The sequence below is a fragment of the Calypte anna genome, chromosome 10 (assembly GCF_003957555.1).
Source record: "Calypte anna isolate BGI_N300 chromosome 10, bCalAnn1_v1.p, whole genome shotgun sequence".
Classification (NCBI taxonomy): Eukaryota; Metazoa; Chordata; class Aves; order Apodiformes; family Trochilidae; genus Calypte; species Calypte anna.
This window is the reverse complement of record NC_044256.1, coordinates 11390882-11414546: the sequence shown is the minus strand read 5'-3', so window position 1 is coordinate 11414546 and position 23665 is coordinate 11390882. Positions and strand designations below refer to the sequence as shown.

At 42.5% G+C, this 23665-nt stretch overlaps 2 protein-coding genes across 7 annotated transcripts; both read right to left on the bottom strand.

Annotated features, from left to right (window-relative positions):
• Window positions 1–9: 9 nt before the first annotated feature.
• On the bottom strand, window positions 10–11035 carry SQOR (sulfide quinone oxidoreductase). Of its 4 annotated transcripts, none has more exons than XM_030456713.1 (10): window positions 10881–11035; window positions 7615–7866; window positions 7098–7268; window positions 6564–6617; window positions 4850–5044; window positions 3733–3942; window positions 3069–3252; window positions 2126–2193; window positions 1049–1227; window positions 13–688 (listed from the first exon to the last, which is right to left on the bottom strand). In XM_030456713.1, exons 2-10 carry the CDS (start codon window positions 7846–7848, stop codon window positions 631–633), a joined length of 1353 nt encoding a protein of 450 aa, XP_030312573.1. In that variant the 5' UTR covers window positions 7849–7866; window positions 10881–11035; the 3' UTR covers window positions 13–630. The 4 variants fall into 4 exon arrangements, with proteins under 4 accessions (XP_030312577.1, XP_030312573.1, XP_030312574.1 ...); XM_030456714.1 differs by having other exon boundaries at window positions 7615–7796; XM_030456715.1 differs by lacking the exon at window positions 10881–11035 and adding an exon at window positions 9495–9723 and having other exon boundaries at window positions 14–688; window positions 7615–7796.
• Window positions 11036–13609: 2574 nt separating this feature from the next.
• BLOC1S6 (biogenesis of lysosomal organelles complex 1 subunit 6) lies at window positions 13610–23563 on the bottom strand. 3 transcript variants are annotated; one of them, XM_030457362.1, is made up of 8 exons: window positions 23453–23563; window positions 22103–22159; window positions 19726–20570; window positions 18757–18901; window positions 17073–17160; window positions 16388–16474; window positions 15476–15621; window positions 13612–14541 (listed from the first exon to the last, which is right to left on the bottom strand). In XM_030457362.1, the coding sequence occupies exons 3-7, from the start codon at window positions 19769–19771 to the stop codon at window positions 15502–15504; spliced, it is 486 nt and encodes a 161-aa protein (XP_030313222.1). In that variant the 5' UTR covers window positions 19772–20570; window positions 22103–22159; window positions 23453–23563; the 3' UTR covers window positions 13612–14541; window positions 15476–15501. The 3 variants fall into 3 exon arrangements, with proteins under 3 accessions (XP_030313220.1, XP_030313221.1, XP_030313222.1); XM_030457360.1 differs by having other exon boundaries at window positions 13610–15621; XM_030457361.1 differs by lacking the exon at window positions 23453–23563 and having other exon boundaries at window positions 13610–15621; window positions 22103–22439.
• Between the last annotated feature and the right edge of the window lie 102 nt (window positions 23564–23665).

Genomic DNA, 23665 nt, shown 5'->3' with positions numbered 1-23665 from the left:
AGCCTACTACATGGCCTCAGATGATACTGGTTTTCTCCCAGGCTCAAGTCTGCTGGGAATTTTAACCCATGAGAGTAAAACATTAGTGGAACTGATGTGAAGTGGCAGAACTATCCTAGAAGAGCATCTGTGCACATACACACATGCATGTCTGTATACATACATGTATACACACAAACATATACACTGGTTTGAGTTCTTTTAATAACGTGCATGAATTTCTACAATCCATCTGACTAGGCAGCAAATATGTTTCTTAAATTAAGGTTGAGTTTACACTTCAAAAATGAGAAAACAGTAAGACCTTTTTGAGCCATTTTACTAGAATAGAATTATTTTCTTAAATCCAGTGCACATGATTGCCAGATAGAATTCACCTGAGTCAGGGAGACAAACCTACATCTACAAGAGCTTTAAAATAACTGATTGCTCTACATTTCAGTAGTGGGCTGTAGATTAAAGCAAATTTAAATTAGTTCTGTAGATACCCAGGAGTTAAAGACCTTGGTTTATATAGAAGAGCTGTGGAAGAGGATATGAAGGCTTAATCCCTAGTAGGGGGAAAGCTGATCTATTGCAAGGAAAGTCCTTTTTCTTCAAAAGGGTTTGACCAAGACTGAGAACCAGCAGTTACTTCAAGCCCAGATGCATTAGCTTCCTGACAGGAGCTGGTCCTCCCCAGTATCCCCTAGAAATGGAGAAAAGTTTTTTTCATCAAGTTACATGTATTAGCAAAGGAGGGTTGGAGGCAGGAGCATTTTTGCTTTACTCCCACCATACTTATTAACAAGTGTTAGAGGTTGGTTTTGAAGAATCATCTTTGTTTCAGTGAGATCCTCAGTAGGGCAGGAGATGCCCTTCTGTGCAACACATCCCAAATCTGCTTGAACAATCCCCTATTACTTGCAAAGCATCCAGAATCCTCCAAAAGTTGAGGATGAGCCATGCACTTTGCTTCTGGTCTAGCACGGAACTAAGCCAGAACAGGTACTTTGCTTTTTTCTGAATGACCACAGCAGCTCTGCCTCCTCAGAACTGAAATACTTACTTAAGTAGTGCATTCCAATAGAGAAAAGGCATCATATCAGCTTTCATATGGTACATGGTTACTCTCTCCTTGCTCTGGTCAATGGGAAAGGTCTCCAAAGGTTGAGCATTGTAGTCAAATTCTGCTAGAATCACCTTGTTGTAGCCTGTTACTAATGGGCAGGAAGTATATCCATCATACTGCAATGAAGAACACCCCTTCAGAAATCTGTGCAGTCTAAATGCTGAGCCATATGTTTAACATTCGTACTTAAAATAAGTTACTTGGGGAGGGGGAGGAGGGAAGGTGTTCTACGTTGATAGTGTTAATACCGGCAAGCATGGGAGGCTGCTAAGCCAGTTACAGTTTAATAACCCTAATACTAAGCCATTTCATTCCAAATGTTGACTTGACTTAGCAACATTGCTTAAATTAGACCTAACCTAGAACAAGAGGGCTTTGTGCTATTATTGTAACCAGCAAAATAGGTGACCAGTAGATCAGGATGTGAGCTGGTGCTGGTTTTAACAGGCAATATATAAACAGGATCTTGAATCTAGGTAAAAGAATTTCCAGAGGATTGCAGGACTATGGAGATGATATTCAGCTTAGTACCTCAAGGAATATTAATTCAGAAGCCATACATAAAATGAAAGCCAAGTCTCAAAGAGAAATTAGAACATAGTTACAGGTTCAATAACTTCTGTAGTACAAAACCTTCAATTTGCCTCCTTAAAAGATTATGCTTTGGGGAGATGAGTTAAACATTGTACAGGTGTGCCATGTATGCATGGGTTTTCCTGAAGCAGGAATTTCATTAGTGAGTTTAAAGAAGAACCCAGATTATTCACCCTTTACACTGCTTCCAACTCAGAAATCAGGGAATTAAATGATATTTTTAACAGCAGCATTAAGAATACAAATCATGCAACTAAAATACTCTTATGACACACATTATTTAGACATTTAGCACCCCAGTTGCTGATGCAAAGCCCTTCCTGCCTTCCTGTTCACACAATTTATGTGATTGCAAGGCTTCCTGCCTAACAATTGAGTAAACAGTCAATAAAACTTACACCTTGGACAAAAACTAATTACCTTTTTTGTTGGCAACTGGTTCTTCATTACCAAGGAAATAGTTTTATCAAGAACTCCAGACTGGGCGGCTACATAATTAAAAAAGAAATTTAAAAATGTATTAAGGCTTTGTTTCAGGTAGCAATTGTCATTACTAGAGCAAATACTTATAGGTAGTAGTAGGTCAGCTGCAAGTGACTTTACATTCAAATCAGTTTGGAAAGTTTACAGTACTAGATATGGAAAAAAAAAACAAAACAACCCAAGAAAAAACAACACTTTGGCCTCAGTTTCCTACATGGTAAAGCTTATTGGAACTTGGGCTGTATGTTTTCAGCCTTTGCCTGCTCTGCTATGATAAGTTAATACTTGCTCAGTCTTCCCAAACACTGAGAGTCTGGCACACAAAAGTTTTGTTTCATTTTCAGTGCTGTAAGGGAGGTATTCTAGACTCATTTGCTGGAATGGGTGACTACACCATTCTTCAAGTTACACTGATAGCACACTGTATAGACTTTTCTTTTTTCCTTCCACTTTCTTGTTTGTTTTAGTTGTGAGATGACATGTGTAGTGTTTTTACAGTGGCCCCTGTGGCTACAAATACAGAACCCACGATTCTTCCATGGTGGCTTATCTGTTGGCTGACACAAATGCATGAGCTGCTCAGATAGAGCACCAAGTTTTGCTACTGAATGACTGAATGCAATAGCACTGCACTTATTTTATGCTGTTCCATTAACACTGAAAGTAGAACTAGTTAATCCATGAGGCATTTGGAACAAGAGAACTGTGGGTTAATGGCATCAGCATGATCTGTAGCTAGGAGTTAGCCCAGAAAACTTAGGTCTTTCTGAAAGCTGGAAATAATTGTTACTCCTGAGGTCTTGACTTCAAACTAAACAAAAGGCTTACGGTCACTCCCACACGTTTCATTTCACACACAAACACACACATGCAACTTTACCTACAGCTGCAGCAGTTCTTGATGTTGGAAGGTTAGTGCAGTCTCCAATACCAAATACATTAGGATACTTTTTATGTTGCAGAGTTTCCTTATCTACGTCCACCCAGCCAACTTCATCTGAGACAGGACTGTTGATGAGTACATCAGGTGGCCCCATTGGGGGTGTAACATGAAGCATTTCATACTGGACAGAAAGAAAAGGTACTAAACAGCTAGTTTATCAGAGCAGCTCATACCTGTGTTGATATAAGGCAATAAATGCAGTGTGGAGAGGGGTTATGTTTTCTTGGTTTGTTTTTTAAAAAAAAACAAGAATATGGAATAGAAAGATGCTCTCAAATTGGAAGCACATCCTTGTATTAACATCAGTCTTATCAGCCACCTCCATTTATACTGGCATAACAGCACTTTGCTTTTCGCTAGACATTACCAAGCTATATTAACAAGGTGTACAGGACTCCAGGCACAGTTTATAGAGTATTTTGTTCTTCCCTCCACTCTAGTTTCAGGTTTTTTAATCTGCTGCTAAAACCAGAGGTGGTACTCTCAGGAGAAAACAGGAGCAGACACCGAAGCAGACACTGTGTTACTGGGGTGTGGCACTTATCTTACAGTATACAAGGAAAAGAAACAGGACCAAACTAAAGGTCTGAAAGCTCCTGACCTGATGAACTTTGGTCACTCCGGGCTTATCCAAGTTTTCAAACACTGCTTCCTGCTTCTCTGCTCGAACTTCTACAAGGTTGCACTTGTAGTTAACCGCAATATTCCTCTCCTTTATTATTTCAAGCAATGTATCAGCATACTTCTTAACACCAAAAATGGCACCAAGTGAAGTGTTGAACATTATGTTTGCTTTGGAACGTTTTCCTGTCTGCACAGAAAGATCAAATTAGGTTTTTCTATTAAGAAACTGACAAGCTAGCAGCCCAGACAGCAGAACTATGCTGCACCACTGAAGAGCTAACAAAACTATTAATGCAATTCAATTATCAATAACGTATTAACATTAGAACTCTCAAGATACGAACGGCTACTTCACACCATGTCAGAAGCTAGACAAGATAATCTTTGGCCTTCCTGAGTGAGGTACTGAATATACCCCAAACAAATTGCTAGTCAGAAAAGGTGGCTGCAATTCACTGAGGAACTGCTGTGTGCATGTTAAGCATTTGTACCAGCTTGGCATTATTCACCTTTCTGAAGCCTTCAGTTCTATGTAATAATCAGGTACTTGCCTGGTAGACAGCTCACGAAACAAACACATGTGAAGCCTGACACTTGAAGTTGTGTTTTGTTTCCAGTAAGCTTGACTTTATCAGCCTGGCTAAGACTTATGACACAGAGATGGTGCCCCACATAGAACAAGTGTCAGCACTTTTCAGACTAACAGAAAGATAAATGCCAACAGGTATCAAGTACTTAAAGTAACAATTGCTTAATTCCACCCCGTGTTATTTTAGTTCACCATGTGAAGTTATGAAGTAGGCTGAGAACAGTTGTATCTGTAGCTCACCAGAAGCAGGGTAAGCAGTTATTTCCTTATGGATTCTGAAATCTACAGGTTTCTCCAGTATAAAATATATGCTAAACATTTATGCATTATTCATTTAGCTTAATCTATTATACATTAGTAATAGAAAAATCAGTCACTTCAATAATTCTGAGTCATGCTCCTCTCATATGTTTTTTATTAGTTCTAAAGATAGTATGGACCCCTTTGAACAAGCCTTCCTTCCAGTTGTGAGAACTAACACTGGTAGTAAAAGTAAAATACTTACTTTCCTCCAATAGGCCTCTGATAAATACATGATCTTCTGAGGAGCCCCTGCACACTTCACTGGGGTATTTGGAAAAGTGAAGATAGCATTTCCTTCCTTGAAATCTTGTATAGCTTTCCATGTTTTCTCTACTGTATGAACTGAATAATTGGAACCTATTTTAGGGTGATGAAAACCCTCAGGCAAACCTTTGATCTAAGAAAATAAAATTAAGGTTTAAAGTACAGATGGAAAAAAAAATTTTCATCATCATCAAGTATTAAAAGTAGACTTGGGAAATAGCAAAAAGAAAAGCCCATACATATTTGCTAATTGGCATTTTTGAAAATAAACCTAGCAATCAGGTATTTCCACTAGAATTTAGTAGGTGATTTAGTAGATGTAACATTTACTGAAATTAACTCTGGTCTGCAACATCTGTAGCATCAGTGTTCAGTGCAGATCCAGACCAAATTTTTTTAGACTAATGCATGAAATTCAGTGCAAGAATCTACAAATTAGTGCAAGAATCTATAAATTCACTGCCACATCATTTTAAGTAAAAATAATGTAAAAAAAGAAAAAAAGAAAATTCATAAACTTAATAAAACTTTTCAGTAGTCAGTTGCAGATACCTGTCTTTCCTAGGATTGTTTTAAGTCAACTGTCCAATAATTATTTCCCTGCTACTCCTGAGCATCTGCTTGTGAGGAAAGGAGTTGTCCCCATTTCAAAAGTATGTATTGCAGAAATTCTGTGAGTAATCAGACCCATGTTAGATGCACTGCAATGTGTTTGGAACATTGCAGTCTATATCAGAAAGTATGCTGTTGGTAGAAACTATTCCTCTTTTTAAAATGATCACTTTTGTTTTAAAGCCGTACAAATATGTTACCATTAATTTTATTCACTCCAGAGTAATAGTGATTAACTGCATTACATTGCTTCTGCTACTGAACACTGATTTTAGTCTTCTCAGGTTGCCTTCTTCAGGCCTTCTTCATTCCACTATCGGCCAGAATTTACCTGGTGTGACTGCAGTTAAGTAAAACCAGCTTGTACTTTACATAAGCCTTGGGAGCTTTTCAAAGAGATTCACAAATATGTTATCAGGCAGTATAACATTTCAGGTCAAGTTAAAAGTCACTCAAACATCTTGCCTTGTTGTTTTCCTTTTACATATCACATGGTCATTGCTGTGCCCAACAAGGACATTAATACTTTCCTCTGTGTGCCACTGTATAAAGTGTGCAAGAAATCTAACAGATGGGAATGGCCCCAGAGCCTTTCTAGACACAAGTAACTCAGCTGGTCCCTTGTGAAGTGCATCCTTTAAGAAAGGTGGGTGGGTGAAATTAATTCTGCAGGAAGGATTTTACTGGCTGCTGTGTGGTCCTTGTTTCTGTCTATGTTAGAGAAGCTTCAGACTACAGTCAGCCTACCTTACTATTATTACAGATTGCCTTTAACTTCTACATTTAATTTGCAGTCCTATCTTCTGATATTGCCACTGAGATGCAACAAAGCCCTTTTAGAAGGCCTTCCCAAGGGTAATTTGGGTTATTATATAGAGATCTGTGAAAGGACTAAAGTCATTAGGCTGCCTTCTGGGTCTTTAATTCATGCTAGTGTTCAGTATCTTGCAGTGTACTGAAAAGCCATTTACTTTAACGACTCATAAGAGTATGTGATATCATTAAAACTAGTAAAAACATGATTACTGTAAGCCAAATACCTTTTCATAATGCAGACTAATCCCAAGGGCAATTATCAGGTACTTGTAAGATATCTGTTATGTAAGGGGAAAAAGAAAAAGTATTTTAGACAAAAAAAACATTACCTCAAAACAAGCTGATCTTACAGCAATAGAGTCATAAGGGAAGGAGATACAGGGAGCATCAGTAATGTAAATTTTAAACTCTAAGAATAATTTATAGTTAAAACACTAATTGCATTATGAGTTAAACACACAATCTTTCCTATGCACAAAACCAAAAGTTTGGAGCAAAATTCTCTAACCTTTGTATTCAGCTCACTATAGACATAGGAAAAACTTACAATAATGATATTTTACGTTGATGTTATTCTCAGCTAGTTATCCCCAACAAAGTTTATATGAAACAGATTTTAGGATCAAGTACTTATCATAAGACTAACTGGAGTTTCCTGGCCCAGATGCTGGAGGAAGGTCTTGCTCAACAGGGTGTTCCAAGCATATTGCAGGAGGTGGACAGCCAAATCATGGTATAGAATAAGAGCTTAAGAATACCTTGACATCATTCTCCAGCCAGATGCAGTTCTTATCTGGATCCAGTGCTGTAACTCGAGATTTGATCCACTCAACACCCTTAGGCATTATGCTTTCTGTTGGACGTGCAGAAGTTGCCAGCTGCTTTGCACCACCACCAACCAGGGTCCACAGGGGCTGATAGTAATGAGTCTGAAAGAAATGTTCAAGTGAACATTTAAGAACTGTTTAAGGGGACTGTAAGATGGAAGACACATCACTCTAAGTAGGAATCAATGTGTTCTTAATATTGTATTATTATTATTATCAACAAAAGAAGCCATATAATTATCCAAATTTTTTCCATGACAAAATTGGAGGGATGTAGGTGTCTATTGTGGAGCAACAAATTTCATGCAAAGCCTTCTAGAAGATGGCTGGTTGGCTTCCTCTCCACAGTGAAAATTGTGGAGCTGGAACAGCAAGAGAATGAGAGCAATCTGATCACATATGCAAAACACTTGTTCTTTTCAGTGTTTTACAGCCAAGGAAGACTCACCTTACTTGGCTCCACAACAGCCACATTTCCTGCTCCCACTTTCCTCTTCATCCGAGCACTCATGGAAATTCCGCCAGTGCCTCCACCCAACACGAGGACTTCATAATAATCCCTGGCAGCACACTTGGCTGCTGTATGGAAGCTGAAGGAGCTCATCTTCTGCATTCCCTGTTTCAGCAGCCCTACAGCAGGATGGGAACAGGAACAGAAGGACACTACTCCAATTGTTGACATCTTTCAGTACGTAGGAGGCTACATGATAAAGAAAGTCACCAGTAATTATTGCAGAAGGTGGAATTTATATTCATTTATATGCCTGGATAAGTCTCCAAGGTAAGAATTATAACAGTAAACTTTTGTTGCAGCTAACCACTAAGTTGCAAGTGCTTTGAAGTCAGTTTGGGAAAGAATGAATGGGAGAAAAAAAAAAGGTCAACCATTGCCTCTGCCAGGAAATTGAACTTTAATGCAAGCAAATGAATTCTAACAAAGTGTAAGCTCATTTTCTGGTTGTCATGGCAGGAAAGTGCATCCTATAGCACAGGTGATGCATATGTTGTAACTCCAGATGTCTATTACAATCCTAAAGAGGTGTCACAATAAAAAGAATGAGCATTTGCTAAGTGTTGTAGGTCAATGAATTACTGAACAAGGTAATTGTGTGAGCATGCTGAGTACCATGTGTATTTTAATGTTCAGGTTTACCATCATATGCACACAGACAACATCCCCCTTCTCACAGCTTCTCGGGGGTGCAAGCCACTAGGGTAAGCATGCCACAAGTTCTTTGAGCAAGGGCATGTGTAGAAGTAGTGAGCCCTAAGCCTGACAGGAAAACAAAGTTCAATGAAACAAGAGTTTGTATTTTCCCAGATATAGGATCTTGGAGTATACCCAAAATACTTAATTATCTACCCATAGTCACCTCTTAGCTTTTACATCAGCAAAGTAGCTGGACATGAAGGTCAGAAATCCATACTTATCCCTGTTACTGCTGCACTCTGTCACCTGAGAAATGAGAGCCCGAACCCAAGTATGATATATCTTGATAACTGCAGCACTGGAGATGTAATTGCATTATCCAGAAGACAGTCACAGCTAACCAACACTTACCTCCCTCTGTTAGAGAGAACAAGAGCTCTTCTTGTTCTAAATGCAGTTTGCACGTACTGAATATTTCTTAGCTTTTCAGTGACAAACCAGGTATTAACTCATTTTAATTTGCTTCCTTATTGCCACATTGCTAATAAATAATGAGTAAGCATTGTAACTTGAAAAGCAACTTATGACAAGACTTTCCTGTGCTCTATGTCTTCCCCTTTGTTTAACTTCTTGAGTCATCAGGCAAGAATTCCAGGTTTTTTGTTTTAAAAGGGTAGAATTCATTTGTGATACTGGTAGGAGTTTGAAAACTAAACAAGCAACCTCAAATATTTTAAACATTTAAATACTTTAAACATTTTTAAAAATCTTCCAAGGTCAGCTTCAAAAATTCTCCACTATGCCAGATGCAGTTAAGCATTAAATTCTTCACCTTCATGTCCTATCTCAATATCCTTTGTCTTTGTGTATTCCGAATTCTTTATGAAGTCTCATTATTAACCCCTACAATAGCATTAATTCAGGAAAGAGAGGGAAAAATCCAGAGCTGTCTGCTGTAAGAACAATTCTAAAAATCTGTTTTACAGGAAGTTTCCAAGATGCAGATGTAATCTTACCATGTCCCTCCCCATTTAGAATAAAAAACCCAACTCAGAATAAGTTAGATGATAAACAGCCTTCTGAAGCGAAACTATCTAGTGCAGGCAGTTATTTAAAGGTGTGGACAGACTGCTCAAGCAGGGGGAGGAAGTTATTCCAGCCCTAGAAATAGAAGTTACCTGACAGAGATGTGTCCTGCTTTCTCCAAGTCGGAGAAAGATGAATTGTGAAGAGTAAGTTTTGCAACTTTGTGACGCAGTTTCAGGAGGGACATCCTGTTTCCGGAGGCCCATGCACGCAGTGTTGTGCTCTGGGTTTCCTTATACACACAAAACAGGCACAGTGGCCTGCTGGTTGACAATCCACAGCATGTCCTGATCAGCAGACCAAGGCTTTGTTTTTATAATGCTAACTAAGGAATAATCGTCCTCTCTGAACAATGAGCAAATTACAAGAATTTAATTAAAAGCACCAAAATTCAGTCTCTTCTCACATCCACTAGCTGCTCTAACATGGAAGGCACTTTGAGACAACTGATTTTGCAGTATTGTTTGTGTAGAGGAGGTATCACAGAACAGGTACATCCTCAAATTCAAAGGATGTGCAGAATACTGAGTGTTGCAAGCATCCTCTTGTTAGGACTACAGATTCCTATCCAGTAAATAAGCCTTGAGAGACACAAGTAGAACCCAGATTAAATATTTAACTGAAGCATGACACATTTTTTCCTCTCTGGAGAATCTATCGTATGCTCTGCTCCCAAGACTGACTACTTTATCAAGCCATGATATGTACAATCTGTTGCAGGGAGTCAGAACAAATGAAATTATAAAAGTTTAACTAGCAAGAGTAAAGATCATTGCAACCATCCCCTAAGCAGCTGGCCACGGATTAGCAGTTTAAACAAGGTGTGCAGTTTAAACCCCGATGTTGCAAAGCCCGCACGCCCGACACGCCACGGGAGCAGCCACCCGGCTGGTCCCTGCTCACGGGGGTCTTCCTGACACACAGGTCGGACACCCCGAGGCATGAGATGAAGCCAGCACAGTGCTGTCAGGTGACAGCTTTCGGTACACCCAGATCCCAGAACCTTGCCCCAGGTGAGGTTCAGCACAAGGCAGCGCCCGCTGCTGCGGGGGACGCGTCAGCTGTGAACAGCGATGGCTGCGGGCGCCGCAAACTCTCCTCGGCCACCCCCGAGCCCAGGTGTCCAGTCCTGGGGGAAGCCCCAAAGCAGAGGCGCTTCCCCGGTACCTCGGTCCCCGAGGCCACTGCTGCCGGCGCAGAACCCGAGGCCCACAGGCTGCCCCGCCAGGCATGGCCGGGCCGAACCCTCACGCCCCGGGTCCGGTGGCTCCCGCCCTCCCGCCCGCCTCTGGCAGCCGCGGCCCCGTGCGACCTCACACCAGGCCGCCCCGCTCTGCACCTCTGCCCCGCCGGCCAGGGCCAACCCCAGACCCCCGCTCTCACGGACGGGCTGACACCCTCGGCCCTGCTCGCCAGGGCAGGTCCCCGCCCTCCCCGCTCCCTCAGCCCCCCCCCCGGCAGCGGTTCTCGGCCCTTGCCTGCCTGTTGCGCCGAGAGCCGAACGCTGAGGAAGGGCGCGGGGGGAAGGAGCGCGCCGCCGCCCCGGCCCCGATAAGCGCCGGGTTCTGTCAGCGGGAGCGGCGGGGCGGAGTTCGGCGGCGCCAGCTGCTGCCCGGCCGGCGGGCAAAAGCCGGGGCCCGAGTACGGTGTAGCCCGGTGGTTGCGAAGCCGCTCTGGAGCTGCGCCCCGCCGGGCAGCCCGTGCCGCTAACTTTGGTATCTGATCTCATCTGAAGGTGCAAAACCCCTTACGGGAGCTGCTAGCATTCAAAGGAGATCTGAGCATCACATAAGCTTTGCCTGCAGGTTTCTGTTAATTTTTTTTTTCCTTCATGTCCTGCCACCTTCAAAACAACCTCTCCCAGTTTGCCATCTCAAAAATCATATTTAAGTCTGTAATCACAGAATGGTTTAGGTTGGTAGGTACTCTAGAGATCATTCACTCCAAGCTTGCGATGGGCAGGGATGGATCTCAACTAAACCAGGTTGCTCAAAGCCTCATCCAGCCTGGCCCTGAACACCTCCAGAGAGGTGGCATCCACAACTTCTCTGGGCAATCTGTTACAGAGTCTCACCACCCACTTCCTTCTAAGATTGAGTCTAATCCTAATCTCCCACGTTAGAAAAAATATTCAGAAACAAAAGGAAATCAGACAATCAGAGTTGTAAACTAAAAGCAGAGCATAACTCATCTGGATACATGGAGAAAGAGGATTCTTTCAGCTGAAGAACAAGCAGAAAGCCAGTTTCTTCTTTCTACCCAGCTAACTGCAGCCCACTGCTGTGCAAAGCTTTAAAATGTTCTCCCCTAAAGCTTTATAGGCCCTTTGATTTATGGCATGGCGAGACAGCATGAAGTAAAAAAAGCTGTTCTTCCACTATGTTACGTTTCTCAAACCAAAAAAGGTCACACAAAGATGAATGCCAAGTAGCATATACAGACAAAATTACTTGTGCCAATTTACATGCATCAAGCGACAGATCCAAACCACATGTCAGGCCATTTCCTTCTCAGACTCAGCCTTCCCCTCTTGACACAGTTTCTGCACAAGTAAAACTGATCTGCTGCTTTTGGAAGTTCTTGGTTTAATTATATAGTTTTGGAAGGCTACAAAGAATAGGGAAAAAGTCTTGAGGAGTTAAATGGGAAGATACCACAAGGCTGTTCCACAGTCTGTGTGCACTTGAGAAGCAGAAGGGAAGGAGGCATTCTGCAGGGTGCCTGTTGGTGAAGTAGTCCATGCATCAGCCCCTGGAGCATCATGGCACACACATTGCAATCACATTCTGTGCTTCCACCAAGAACAGTTTTTCTCTCCCTGCTGCACAGCTGTAATCCTCTCCAGCACAAATGCACTGCCATTCCTCACCACCTGGCAGTGGCGAACTGGCTGATACTCTTATCTTGCCTGTGCCACTTGTCTGATGCTCTGTGTTACTTTGTGCTTCGATTTGTAGGAAAGCAGCTTCAGTTGCTTTTCTCAGCTCATGGCTGAAGGCCAACAATCAGAGTCAAGCCTGACAATTTTCCCCTGTTCTCACAGACATTCCCTGCCCAGTACAGAGGTTGTTGGAGTTGAGGCCACAGCACTTAACATCTGAATTATAACAACTTGTTTTGCCTGTGTCTAAAAACCCATCTACCAAGCCCTGTCAGGGAAACAAGTGGAAACAACCAATTTTTTCCCTGTCTGCTTGCACAGAAGTTGGCACATCTATTACTAGTTGTTGTTGGATTTTGTTTGGGTTTTTTATTTAACATATATTTTTAGCATTTCTTTAAAGTATTTTATACTCCCATGCATATTTCCCCACAGAATTCTTATAGAGATTGTCTATAATTGTAAGAAACTACTTAAATGAATACCTTAACTTAGAACACATAAACCAACCATGAAACTACTCATCTGTAGCACAGAGTCCTCCTGCAGCTGCTGAGTGCTCCCTAACCCTTCCCTAACAGCAAAGTCCAGGCAGGGTGAGAGGGTGGAAGCTGCTGCATGAGGGCTGGGCATACACTGCCTGATTGCAGAGCTCCTCAGGATCACCCACACCCCAGGGTGGCTGTGGGACTGCTGGGTCCCTTCCTGCTCACCAGGCCACTGGGCCTTCCTGGGAACCTCAGGGCATGCACCTCCTGGCCTGATAATTATACTGACATTTCCACAGGACATCACCTACATATCTAAGATCAGACTGATTATTCTTCCATGGGAAGTGCCTACCTGATAGTGAGCACAATCTCAAATGAATTCTAGTAAAACTGGATCATGTAGAAGAAAACCAGCAATTTCCTCACATCATCATGAATGTTTTTTTCTTGGGGGTAGTTCTTCTTCTGGTATACCTCTAAATCAATAGCATCTGCTTTTATAACAAAAAAGAAGCAGTAGTAAAAGCAAGATAAGTAGAAGCAGAAGAAAACCAGAATAAAACATACATTCTCATACATAGTTTACCAATATGACCTCTATGTAATTTTAGAAACTAGAAAATTAGCAATTTCAGCTGAGCACTGAAGGGCTGAAACATTTCAGTTAGTGGGGTAGGAGAGTTAATATTAACTGCTCTATTATTATCCTTGCAGGCTGTATTTACACAGGAGGAAACACCAAAATATGAAAATGCAAAGGCATCAATTTCTATGCTTAGAATTCAGCATTATCAGTAAAAATAGCCTTGATTTTTGAAACAAAACAAGCAAAAACCCCACGGATCTTCACAGAAAGAGACCATAACTTGAAACACTAAACTGGACTCTAGATGAGGGAACACTAATCAAGAAATAGCCCAGGAATTTAATCCAAATTTGAATACTGAGGCATCTAGTTCCATGTTAAACTTTAATAAGAACTGCTTAAATTCCCAGAAGTTAATTTGAAATTACATTACAAAATAAAATATTTAAGCAATATTTAGTTATGTACATTCTGCTCCAAAAGTGAACTGCAGAAATTCTTAGAAATATACACAAACCACAGCACATCTTAACAATCCACTGGCAATTTACAGACACAAATCAACTTAGAAGGAAAAGTACCAGTGGGAAGTTTTAATCTGTTACTGCTTCAATAACAGCATTTCAGTGTCTCTTCAGACTACTTTAAGTAATTTGTTTTCCTGGCCTCAAAACATCATCCCAGTTTACCTTGCATGCTGGATTATTAATCATCAGAGTATGTCTTTCACAGGAAAAGATGACAAATATTCACAGACAGGAAAGTAGAAGTGCTGAAAATTTTAATACAGAGGAGTCCAGGCAGGTGTACACGAGGTAAGTCACCTAAAATGGAAGAAACCCTCCCTGAGAGGAGACTGTGACCCTCTCACACCTTATATATTTTATGGAAAACTTTACATAGTTTACCTCTATCTTACTTCAAAACTCACCACTGAAATTATAACTTTTAAAAAGTAACACAGAAAAAGTAATTAGTTTGTTACACTGTAGAAACAAATAATTTAAAGCTCTTTCAGCAGTCCAGATAACACCTACATTCATTTGAAACTGGGTTTACACCAGGTGCTGCAAGAAAGCAATTACCTTGATATCAACCTCTATTCCATGTTTACCATCAGTATACACCAACAGTCACCAATTTGGGTGAGGACAGTGCAATAAAAATTCTCTTACATAAACCTAAAGTGCAAATAAATAATTTGTTAGGGAAAAAATTAGATATAGTTGTTTTTTCCTACAAGTAACTGAATTTCACATGAAGTAAAAATTGTTTAGTTTTGGTTGTATTTTATTTTGTCATGCAAATTTCTTTGTCTGAAACTACAACTTCTGATCCCACAGAGATTTGCTTAGACCAGAGTCTTCCTGTTGAATCATTACAAAAGCAACAGTTCCCTGGTTTGACTCAGATGTTTGTGGAAGCAAAATTTATTAATATTTGCATTGTGCACACAACAATTTAGAATATCTTTAGTGCTCTGCTTCTCCCTCCCAACCAATTCAGCTGGGAAATTATTCAGAAGTTACTTTAAAGATGTTCTTAAGTTATTTGAAGACAAAAAATTAGGACTGCTCCAACAATGTGAGCGTTCAGGCAAATACACTGAAAGTTTGGAAGTTTCTTCAGTTCATTAGAGACAGACCAAACGAAGGCTGCAGAGAAACTTGGTATTTATGTCCAAGGCAAAAAAAAAGAGAAAGATCCCTACTGCCTGAATCAAAGCAGCTTCAATGAAACAGGCAGTCACTGAAATTCAGGGATGAGAACTAAACTTTAACTAGTATACTGTATCTTGGCTGAAAAAAACGTATGTCAGTCATCAAGTATCAGTCAGAATTCTAAACACTAGAAGAAAATATGGAAAAAAAATATGATGCCTAAGTCTGCTATATACATATATATATAATTAACTTACATTGTTATATTATCAAACTGCATAGCATTACAAAAGAAGGCAACCTGAGTGGCTGGAATGAAAAAATCTGAATGTTATCAGTTCTATTATTATCATTCTAGAATTTATAATATCATAGAGTAGACTATTGCTAGTAACAGCAATAGCCCAGTTTAAGCAAAATTTGCCTTAATCCAGAGAATGCAGAAGTTATTAACTTGGAAAAATTGCTGCATGCTCTATTTCAAGTCCTCCTAGCAGGTTTTGCTGTTAACTGCTTCTCTCTTTCAAGCTCCTTCTCACGCTGCTGCTCACGTTCTAGTTCTTCCTTCTGTTTCTTCTGTTGCAGCTTAAGTGCTCTTTTCTAAACAGAAAGGACAAAAAAATAATTATAATTTTTGTAGCTGTATTTAAGTTGGAGCTACAAACAGAATCCCTCATATTCACTTAACATTCTCTTCTCCAACACACTCTGCTTATGACAATGTTGCATAAACTGGATGCTTTTTCTTCCTCCTTCCTACTTCCATCTTACTGGCCAGTCAGAAAGGGAAACTCTGTGACCTACCCGGGTTAAACACAAAATCACTGTCACTAAAGTAATCTTTTCTGTATCCCAGAGAAAGTAAGTAGTGTGCTTTAGTGCCTACAAGAGAAAATCCTCCTGCTGAACACACTGAAAAACTGATCTCGCTAGAATGTAACCAGAGACTGCTCATACAGCATGGAGTCAGTGAACTTATGCTACTTAAAACTACTGCATTAAATAGGAGAAATTCTGACATGTTTTACAATCTAGTTTTCATTAAAAAGGCATAGAAACAACAAAGGGAACTTGTCAGAATAGAGTGGATTAAGCGACAGAACAAAGCATGATTCTGATGTCACCCAAACATGGGGACAACACCAAGATTTGCTACCGAGTGGTTCAGATGCCCAAATTGTTTGAGCACAGATAGAAGTGCAAGTTTAATACACGTGGTTTGGCTCTATTGGTGACATCCATTTAAGAAAAGGACTGAAGAATGTACTTTAATCAGCATTTCAGCATCCATCCAAAATAAAGCTGGATGTTAAATTATGTATTCTTGACTTTTATGTTGGAAAGTAAAAGTATTTATCCCACTCACTTTTAACTTTGATGTCTTCTCATGGAGCATCATCATTTCATTTCTAATGTTCACTAACTTGTTGTGATAGTGCTTGGCTTCTGTAAACTTAAAAAATCAGCAGTTTAAGCAGCAACTGTCAAGTTGGAAGAGATGTTTTATAAAGCCACACAGCAAAACAGCAACCAAAACAGTGGTTACCAGAACAGTTTGATAATTAAACATGTACAAGTTTTATACAGAGATATTACATATGTTAATATAGAAAACTGCCATATTTCAAGAGGTTCACCCAGTAATTTATTGAATTAAGATTAGTTAAATGTAATAAAAATACTACCATTTTAAGCACCATGTATTAATGCTTCATACACCCTTCCTGCTAGCCTGGAGAGGTGAACAGAGCTCATGCTGGAGCCTCAGTTCTCTGAAAAACAGCAGACATTTGCTTTGGCTACTGGTTTTGAACAACTAGACTTACTGCCACTGGCTGACTAAGCCTGCCCTTAGTTCCAGTGTACTTCCTACTTCAGGAAAATAAGTTGGTTCTGCACCCTCTCCAGCAACAATTTGTCCCAATTATCTGAATGAGTTGGTTCTCCTTCTGTAGGCTGCTTAGAACAAGCAAAACCTACAAGTTGTTACTAATGTTTCTGCAGGAAAATCTATACCAGTAAAGAGTTAAGAAAGGACTAATAATACTTACCAAGGCATCGATATCAACAATTGAGTTACACTCTTTGAATTTTGCAATTTCTTGTTCTATTGTTTCTAGTAATACCACTTGGTTCTGTCTGAAAGAAAAAGGATGCACAAAACCACAGTAAAGCAGCAGATATGCTTTTCAACTGTCCTTTCAAATAAATATTACTTTTTTATCATAACAGTATCAATACCATAAATAGCACATGGAATACCAGATTCTACTTATGCACTGCTAGGTTATTTCAATAGAGACACAAGCAAATACTGCCCCTATACTCAGCCCTGGTGAGGCCACACCTTGAGTACTGTGTCCAGTTCTGGGCCCCCCAGTTCAGGAAGGATATCGAGGTCCTGGAGCGGGTCCAAAGGAGGGCAACCAGGCTGGTGAAGGGACTCGAGCACAGACCCTATGAGGAGAGGCTGAGAGAGCTGGGGCTGTTCAGCCTGGAGAAGAGGAGGCTCAGGGGAGACCTCATCGCTGTCTACAACTACCTGAAAGGAGGTTGTAACCGGGTGGACGTTGGTCTCTTTTGCCAGATGACTTTCAACAAGACAAGAGGGCATGGTCTTAAGTTGTGCCAGGGGAAATTTAGGTTAGATATTAGAAAGAATTTCTTTACAGAGAGAGTGATCCGGCATTGGAATGGGCTGCCCAGGGAAGTAGTGGATTCTCCGTCCCTGGAGATATTTAAAAAGAGACTGGATGTGGCACTCAGTGCCATGGTCTAGCAACCGCAACGGTGGTAAAAGGGTTGGACTCGATGATCTCTGAGGTCCCTTCCAACCCAGCCAATTCTATGATTCTATGATTCTATGAAATGGTTTTAGAAATACCCCAGCTGAATACACACAAATTCAGCTGGCATCATACAACATAAGATATCCAGGACGAATATCAGAAAATCCTGAACAGGCACTTTGCAGGCTGCAATGAGTAAACCCTCTGGGCTGAACAAAGGGAAAAATCAATTAGCTCTTGACTTTCCACTCAGTTGCCTCTTGTGTCATGCTGCAGGACTGAGTTGTTTCTGTATAGAACTTGTGTGGATCCTTGGTGCTTATTAAGGGTCTTCCATCTCACAAAAATCAGCTCAAGTTTTCCAGACACAGGCTGTCTTTGGCTGCTACATAACCACACCATGCATGGTAAAACCCAAACCTGCAAAACCCAAGATGGTTCCATGTGAAGCCCTTTCCAGTATCTTTGCATCCATGGCAAATCCAGTCTGCATTTCAAGTAAACTATTCTTACTTGTCAGTGAGATGCCAATGCACAAGCAGTTCTTATCTGTTTAGCTCCTTAATTAAATTTTCTAAGTATGTCTTTTGCAACACAGTTTAGGCTTTGCCCTGCATCTGAACTGCATCTCTGCAAACAAATATATCAAGTTTTCACAGATTTTCCACTACAAAAGTAAGTATTTAAGAAATATACATGTCTCCTGCTATATATTGCCTAGGGGATTTTAGTGCTTTGGCATTACTCACTCCTCAAAGTTCTGACTGGCCACACTGCAGCTTATATATACCCCAGTAGAATACAGATCACTGAACTATTCAGGATGCTAAAGTCAGAACACAAAAATGCTACAAAAAACTACATTCCAGTTAAGGGTAGCTAGAGCATTGTATTGAAAAAAGCTGCAAAGCAAAGCATATAAGAAGTTGTTTAAAATTTTGCATACGTAAGTTCCTGCAGTGATGATTTTGATCGCTGAAAATCAGGCAGATAATGAGAAATCAATCCTTCAGTGAGCTGCTCCACAGCTTTTTCATCTATTAAAGGCAGATCTTCTACTACTCCTTCATCTGGAGATGCATCACCAGGACCTACACCACAGAACAGTGAGATTGAATGTCACAGATCAGGTTTCACCTAGAGCAATTATGTATTCCTGTCTAAGAACTAAAAGCATTTCAATACTGAATTCAGGATTATTTGCACTTTATCAACTAATTGGTGCTTTTTTCATCACCGTCTTTATCCTTTCCTTATTCCCAGTTCCCTATCATAAGGGATATGATAGGGAACTGGTGAACAGTTTTACCTCAATGACAGTAGAATAGAAAGAGGAAAATAAAAGTATTCCAAAGACATCTTATAAAAAGCAAAATTCCAAGTAGTGCACTCTGCTGAGGAAAGAAAAGGGGCAATGGGAGCTGTTGTGGCTACACATCAAGAATACCTAAACATTAACACACACACACACTCTTTGCTTTCAACATCAGAGAATAAAGCCAGGCCTACTATATAAAACAAAGGTCTTGGCGTGCCACTCAAAACGAAGACCTCACCGAAACACCACACACTGAACTCCAGAGTTTGCCATTTAGTTACCAGTTACAGCGAATGCGGCCTGAGCAAGCTACACTGCTTTGTTGAACGCAGAAATCTTAGAAAATTAAAAACCTTCCAGGCCAGAGGGCACAGGAGGATCCCCGGCAGCAGCCGGCACCCCGCTCCCGAGGGATCCCCCCTCAGACCCGGGGCCGTGCTCCCCGGGGCAGGCGGTGGAGCCACAGCCCCACAGAGCATTCCCGGGGGATCCCCAGCCCTGACCGCAGCCCGGGCTGCCCCGACCGCCTCCCCGGGCCTCCCGGCACCCGCCTTCCCCTCAGCCCGGTCCGGCCCGGCCCGGCCGCCCCTCACGTACCCGAGGCCGGAGCCGCCTCCTTCTCACACCGCTCCGCTCCGCTCATCGCTGGCGCTCTCCGCAACGCAGGGCAGGAGACCGCCTGAGCTGAGACAGCGACTGTGCCGGGTGCACGGGGTCCGGCTGTGCGGGGAGGCTCGGCCGGTCCGGTCCGGTCCAGGCGGGAGAGGGGGGCTCAGCCGCCCTCACCGAGGATCCGGTGCCGCAACCCCGTCCCACAGCGGCGGAACCGCACCATAGAGTCTCCTGAGAGATCACCTGGCTAGAAGGGCCAGCTGTCGGGATGCGGAAGTGACGTCTCAGTGACGGGGTGCCCAGATGCTCGGGGCAGTGTCATGGCGGCGGTGGGCGCCGTTCCCCGACTCTCGTCAGGCTCGGGATGAGGCGGAGCTGCCCCGGGACGGTACCCGGACGGGACGGTACCCGGACGGGGGGAGGGCTGGTGCCGGCGGTGCGGTCCAAAGCCACGGGGGGAGTGGGGCACGGGGCCCAGGAGGGATTCCCCCTCCCGGGGAGGTGACGTTCGGTACCGTGCGCCCTGGGAGCTCCTCCGGGCCTCGGCTCCGGCTGCGCCGGGCTGAGCGGGCGGTCAGCTCTCGGCAAGGACCGGCTCCCCGGGTGTCGTGGTGCGGTGGGGATGGCAGGGATGGAGATAGAAGTGAGAGGGAGTTGTGCTGTCAGCAGGGGTCCAGGCAGTCACCACACCGGCAATAGCAGCAGGAGGATGGAGCGAGTGGTGTTTCCCAAGGAAGAAAACCAGTGGAATGCACCGCGGTGAGGTCTGTCTTAGGGACGTACTTTCTCCTGTATTTGGTACGTCTGTGGTTTAATTTCCAGTGCCCTGGCTTAAGTAGATTATTCATTATTGGCTTTTGTTCCTCAGGAAATAAACTTCTGAGAGCTACTTTTTGTGTCTGTAGCTGTCTCTGCGTCTCCCCCAACACTCAAGAGTAATAATATTCTTTCAGTATTAAAAAAAAAAAAATAAAAATAAAGGGACTTTTTAAAGAGTTTCAGTGGGAAAGACTTCTCAGCTTCCAGATGGAATATCCAGTAAGAACAAGTGAGATAATCACTTGAGATGTGGGAGTTTCAGATTTGTGCTCTTGCTTTGCCTGTTCCAGGCTCTCCCACGTCTTGCAGAAATAGACTAAGGGTTGGAATATAAAACTGGTATATAGTTTTCTAGACAAGTTAAAATTTAACTGTTGATCAACCCAAATGCTACAAAAAAGAGATAGATAGAAAACCTCTCGTTTTGTTTTGGGTTTTTGTCTACAAAATATTCTCTGCTTCAGAGTAACTATTTCCCAAGTGGATTACCAGGGTAATTATCCTGTGAAGGATTAGGTAAGGTTTTGTTCTAAGAAAAAAGATGTTGACTAGGAAATCAAGTGAACCATGTAATAAGGATTGCAAACATTTGGTTAAACTAACAAACCCACCGGTTACCTGCTGCTCTAAATTTTCAATTTCAAGTTGTGCAAAATCAATCCTGACATCACCATTGCTACATAAAATTAAGATACTGTACAACAGCAAACTCCATAACCCATGGAGCTATACAATGATAAAGTATTAATTACTCAGGAAGAAAATCATGCTGAGAGCATCTCTATATAATTATATAATCTACATAAGAAGTGGAATTGGATTTGTAGTCCCTGTGCAGCAACAGCAACCTGAAGGAGACTGTGAAGAACCTGGACTCTAGCTGCTGGCTCTTCCAACCATCCATGGGCACCAATGTTCATTAATTGTTTAATATCCTTGTAAGCTTGCTTTCTTTCTCCCCTGCTCTATAGCCCTCTCTCATATTCCTGCACTTATTTGTTACTTCTAATCCTACAGCAATTCAGCACTTCCTCTCTATCTCCAGGTGCTTGCCCAAAGTTTGTACACAACTTTCTAGCTTCCTTGCTGAGATGCTTTGCCCCCAGCAAGATCAGAGGCTCACAGGCTGGAAAGCTTAGATTTCAAACTGCTAGAAAGACAAATGGCTACTTCACATTAATAGGTAGCTTCTTAAAGACTCTGTCCTTATTATGTAAACAAGACCCCAGAGAGAGTACAGCCTTGGCTGTCATAATAAAGAAAGGGCATGTAACAAGTTGTTAAAAAAACTCTGCTCTGCAGAAGTTCATCTTGACACCATTGGAAAAATCTGGTTTTAGTTACTCAGTGAAGGCAAGCTGGCAAACCTTGGTGCACTGCTTTAGAGTTTTAAATCCCCCCAACTTACCACCCCTCAGTGCTAGAAGGTTTTGCCTCTGTAGGAGGGGGAGCAGAACAGAGCATGAGAATATCCCCCAAGCCCCCAACATGAAGTACAGCATTTTAAGACAGTTTTACAAACAGTTGTTCTGGAAGCTCTTACCTGGCCAGTCGTTCATGTCTGTGTCCTCACTCACTCGTGCTGGTACAAGTGGTGAAACTGGTGAAAGAGAGTGTGGGAGTCAGAATGAGCAGCTCAGGCTGGGAACCTGTTAATCCAGCCTTTCTTCCTATGGAAGTGCTCCCAACTGTGATCCTGTCTCTGCTGCCTTCTCAATTGGCATTTGGATGTCTGTGCAAGTTGTGATCACTGTTACACGTACAGCTTTTCCCAACCCTCTCCAATCGTTGTTTTTTTTTTTAAATTCTGGCCCATTTCAGAGCCTCAGTTCATCATCCTACTCCAGTTGCACTGGTAACCCTGCTGGGGAGATTATGAGGTGGGTGAAAGGACCATGGATGGCACCTCTATAGCCACCTGATGAAGAATAACTTGATTTTACATGCTCAAGGGAACAGCCACATTGTAAAGTGGCACAGGAACTCAGACAAAGAGGAACACTGTTTATTTTTGGATATCATAGCAGGAATAGTAAGCAATCTCCACCCATGGCCAATTTACCACGCACAACTCTCTTCCCACAGGACCTATTCCAAGAAGGGGCTTGCTCCATGTCCTGCAGTGCTGCTCTGATGTGTGCCAGAATCTGCTATCAGACCTTGACCAGAAAGGACTCTGCTCCAAAATGCAGCAGATCTGTACAATTCTCTGATCTTTATTTGGTAAATTCCATCAACCAGGTCAAAAAAACAGGGTATGTGCTTTCCCTCAGGCAGGCGGGTGTGTTTTTCCAGAAATTTGTGTCTGTAGGGAACTGACTGACGCAGTAACAAATTTGGCCGTGGGTACAAACTGGCCCTGAATATGCACAGGCCAGAAATGAGAGGGAAATGTCTACTTATCAGACTAGTGAGGAGGGGAAATAACCTCTCAGCAGAATTAATAAAGTAAAAAATACAACTAAAATTTTAAGTTACAGCACAATTATGAATGGAATGACACAACAGCAGGATGGCTGCCGTTTGTTTCTCCTTACATCCTTCCAGGAATGTTCAGAAAGGTGCCTGTGACTTGTACAGCCCGACACTGCCCGAAGAGGAGCAGTTGGAACTGGTGTCCACAGCCCTGCCTTTGGCAGGGAGAGAAAGAAATAAAAAAGCTGCACAATACAAATTCGTGACGTTTTAAGACCACGCAGCTCAGGCTTCCCGTGCAGGTGGCACCGCTGCATGTCCCTGGATACATCACATTGGGATTTCGTGACTTTGGCAGTTCAGTCTCTGCCTCGCACAACACATTCATCCACCGAACACAAACGCGCGTAGGGAGGGAAACATCCCGTCGGGATACCGCCAGGGAAGCGCGGGTGCCGACAGGCCGAGCGCTGCTTACCGCACCGCGCAACCCCCGCCGAGCTCCGCGCCACCTGTGCGGTCTGTGCGGCGAGACAGCGGGAGCGGGACCCGACCCTAAGGCCCGCCTGGGCGGCGCAGGCGCGGTGCTGGAAAGGGCCGCGGCGGTCCGCAGGCGCGCAGGGGATGCCGCCTGCCGGCCCGGCCGCCCTCCGCGGGGCAGGGCCCGGCGCGGGAGCGCGCAGGGAATTCG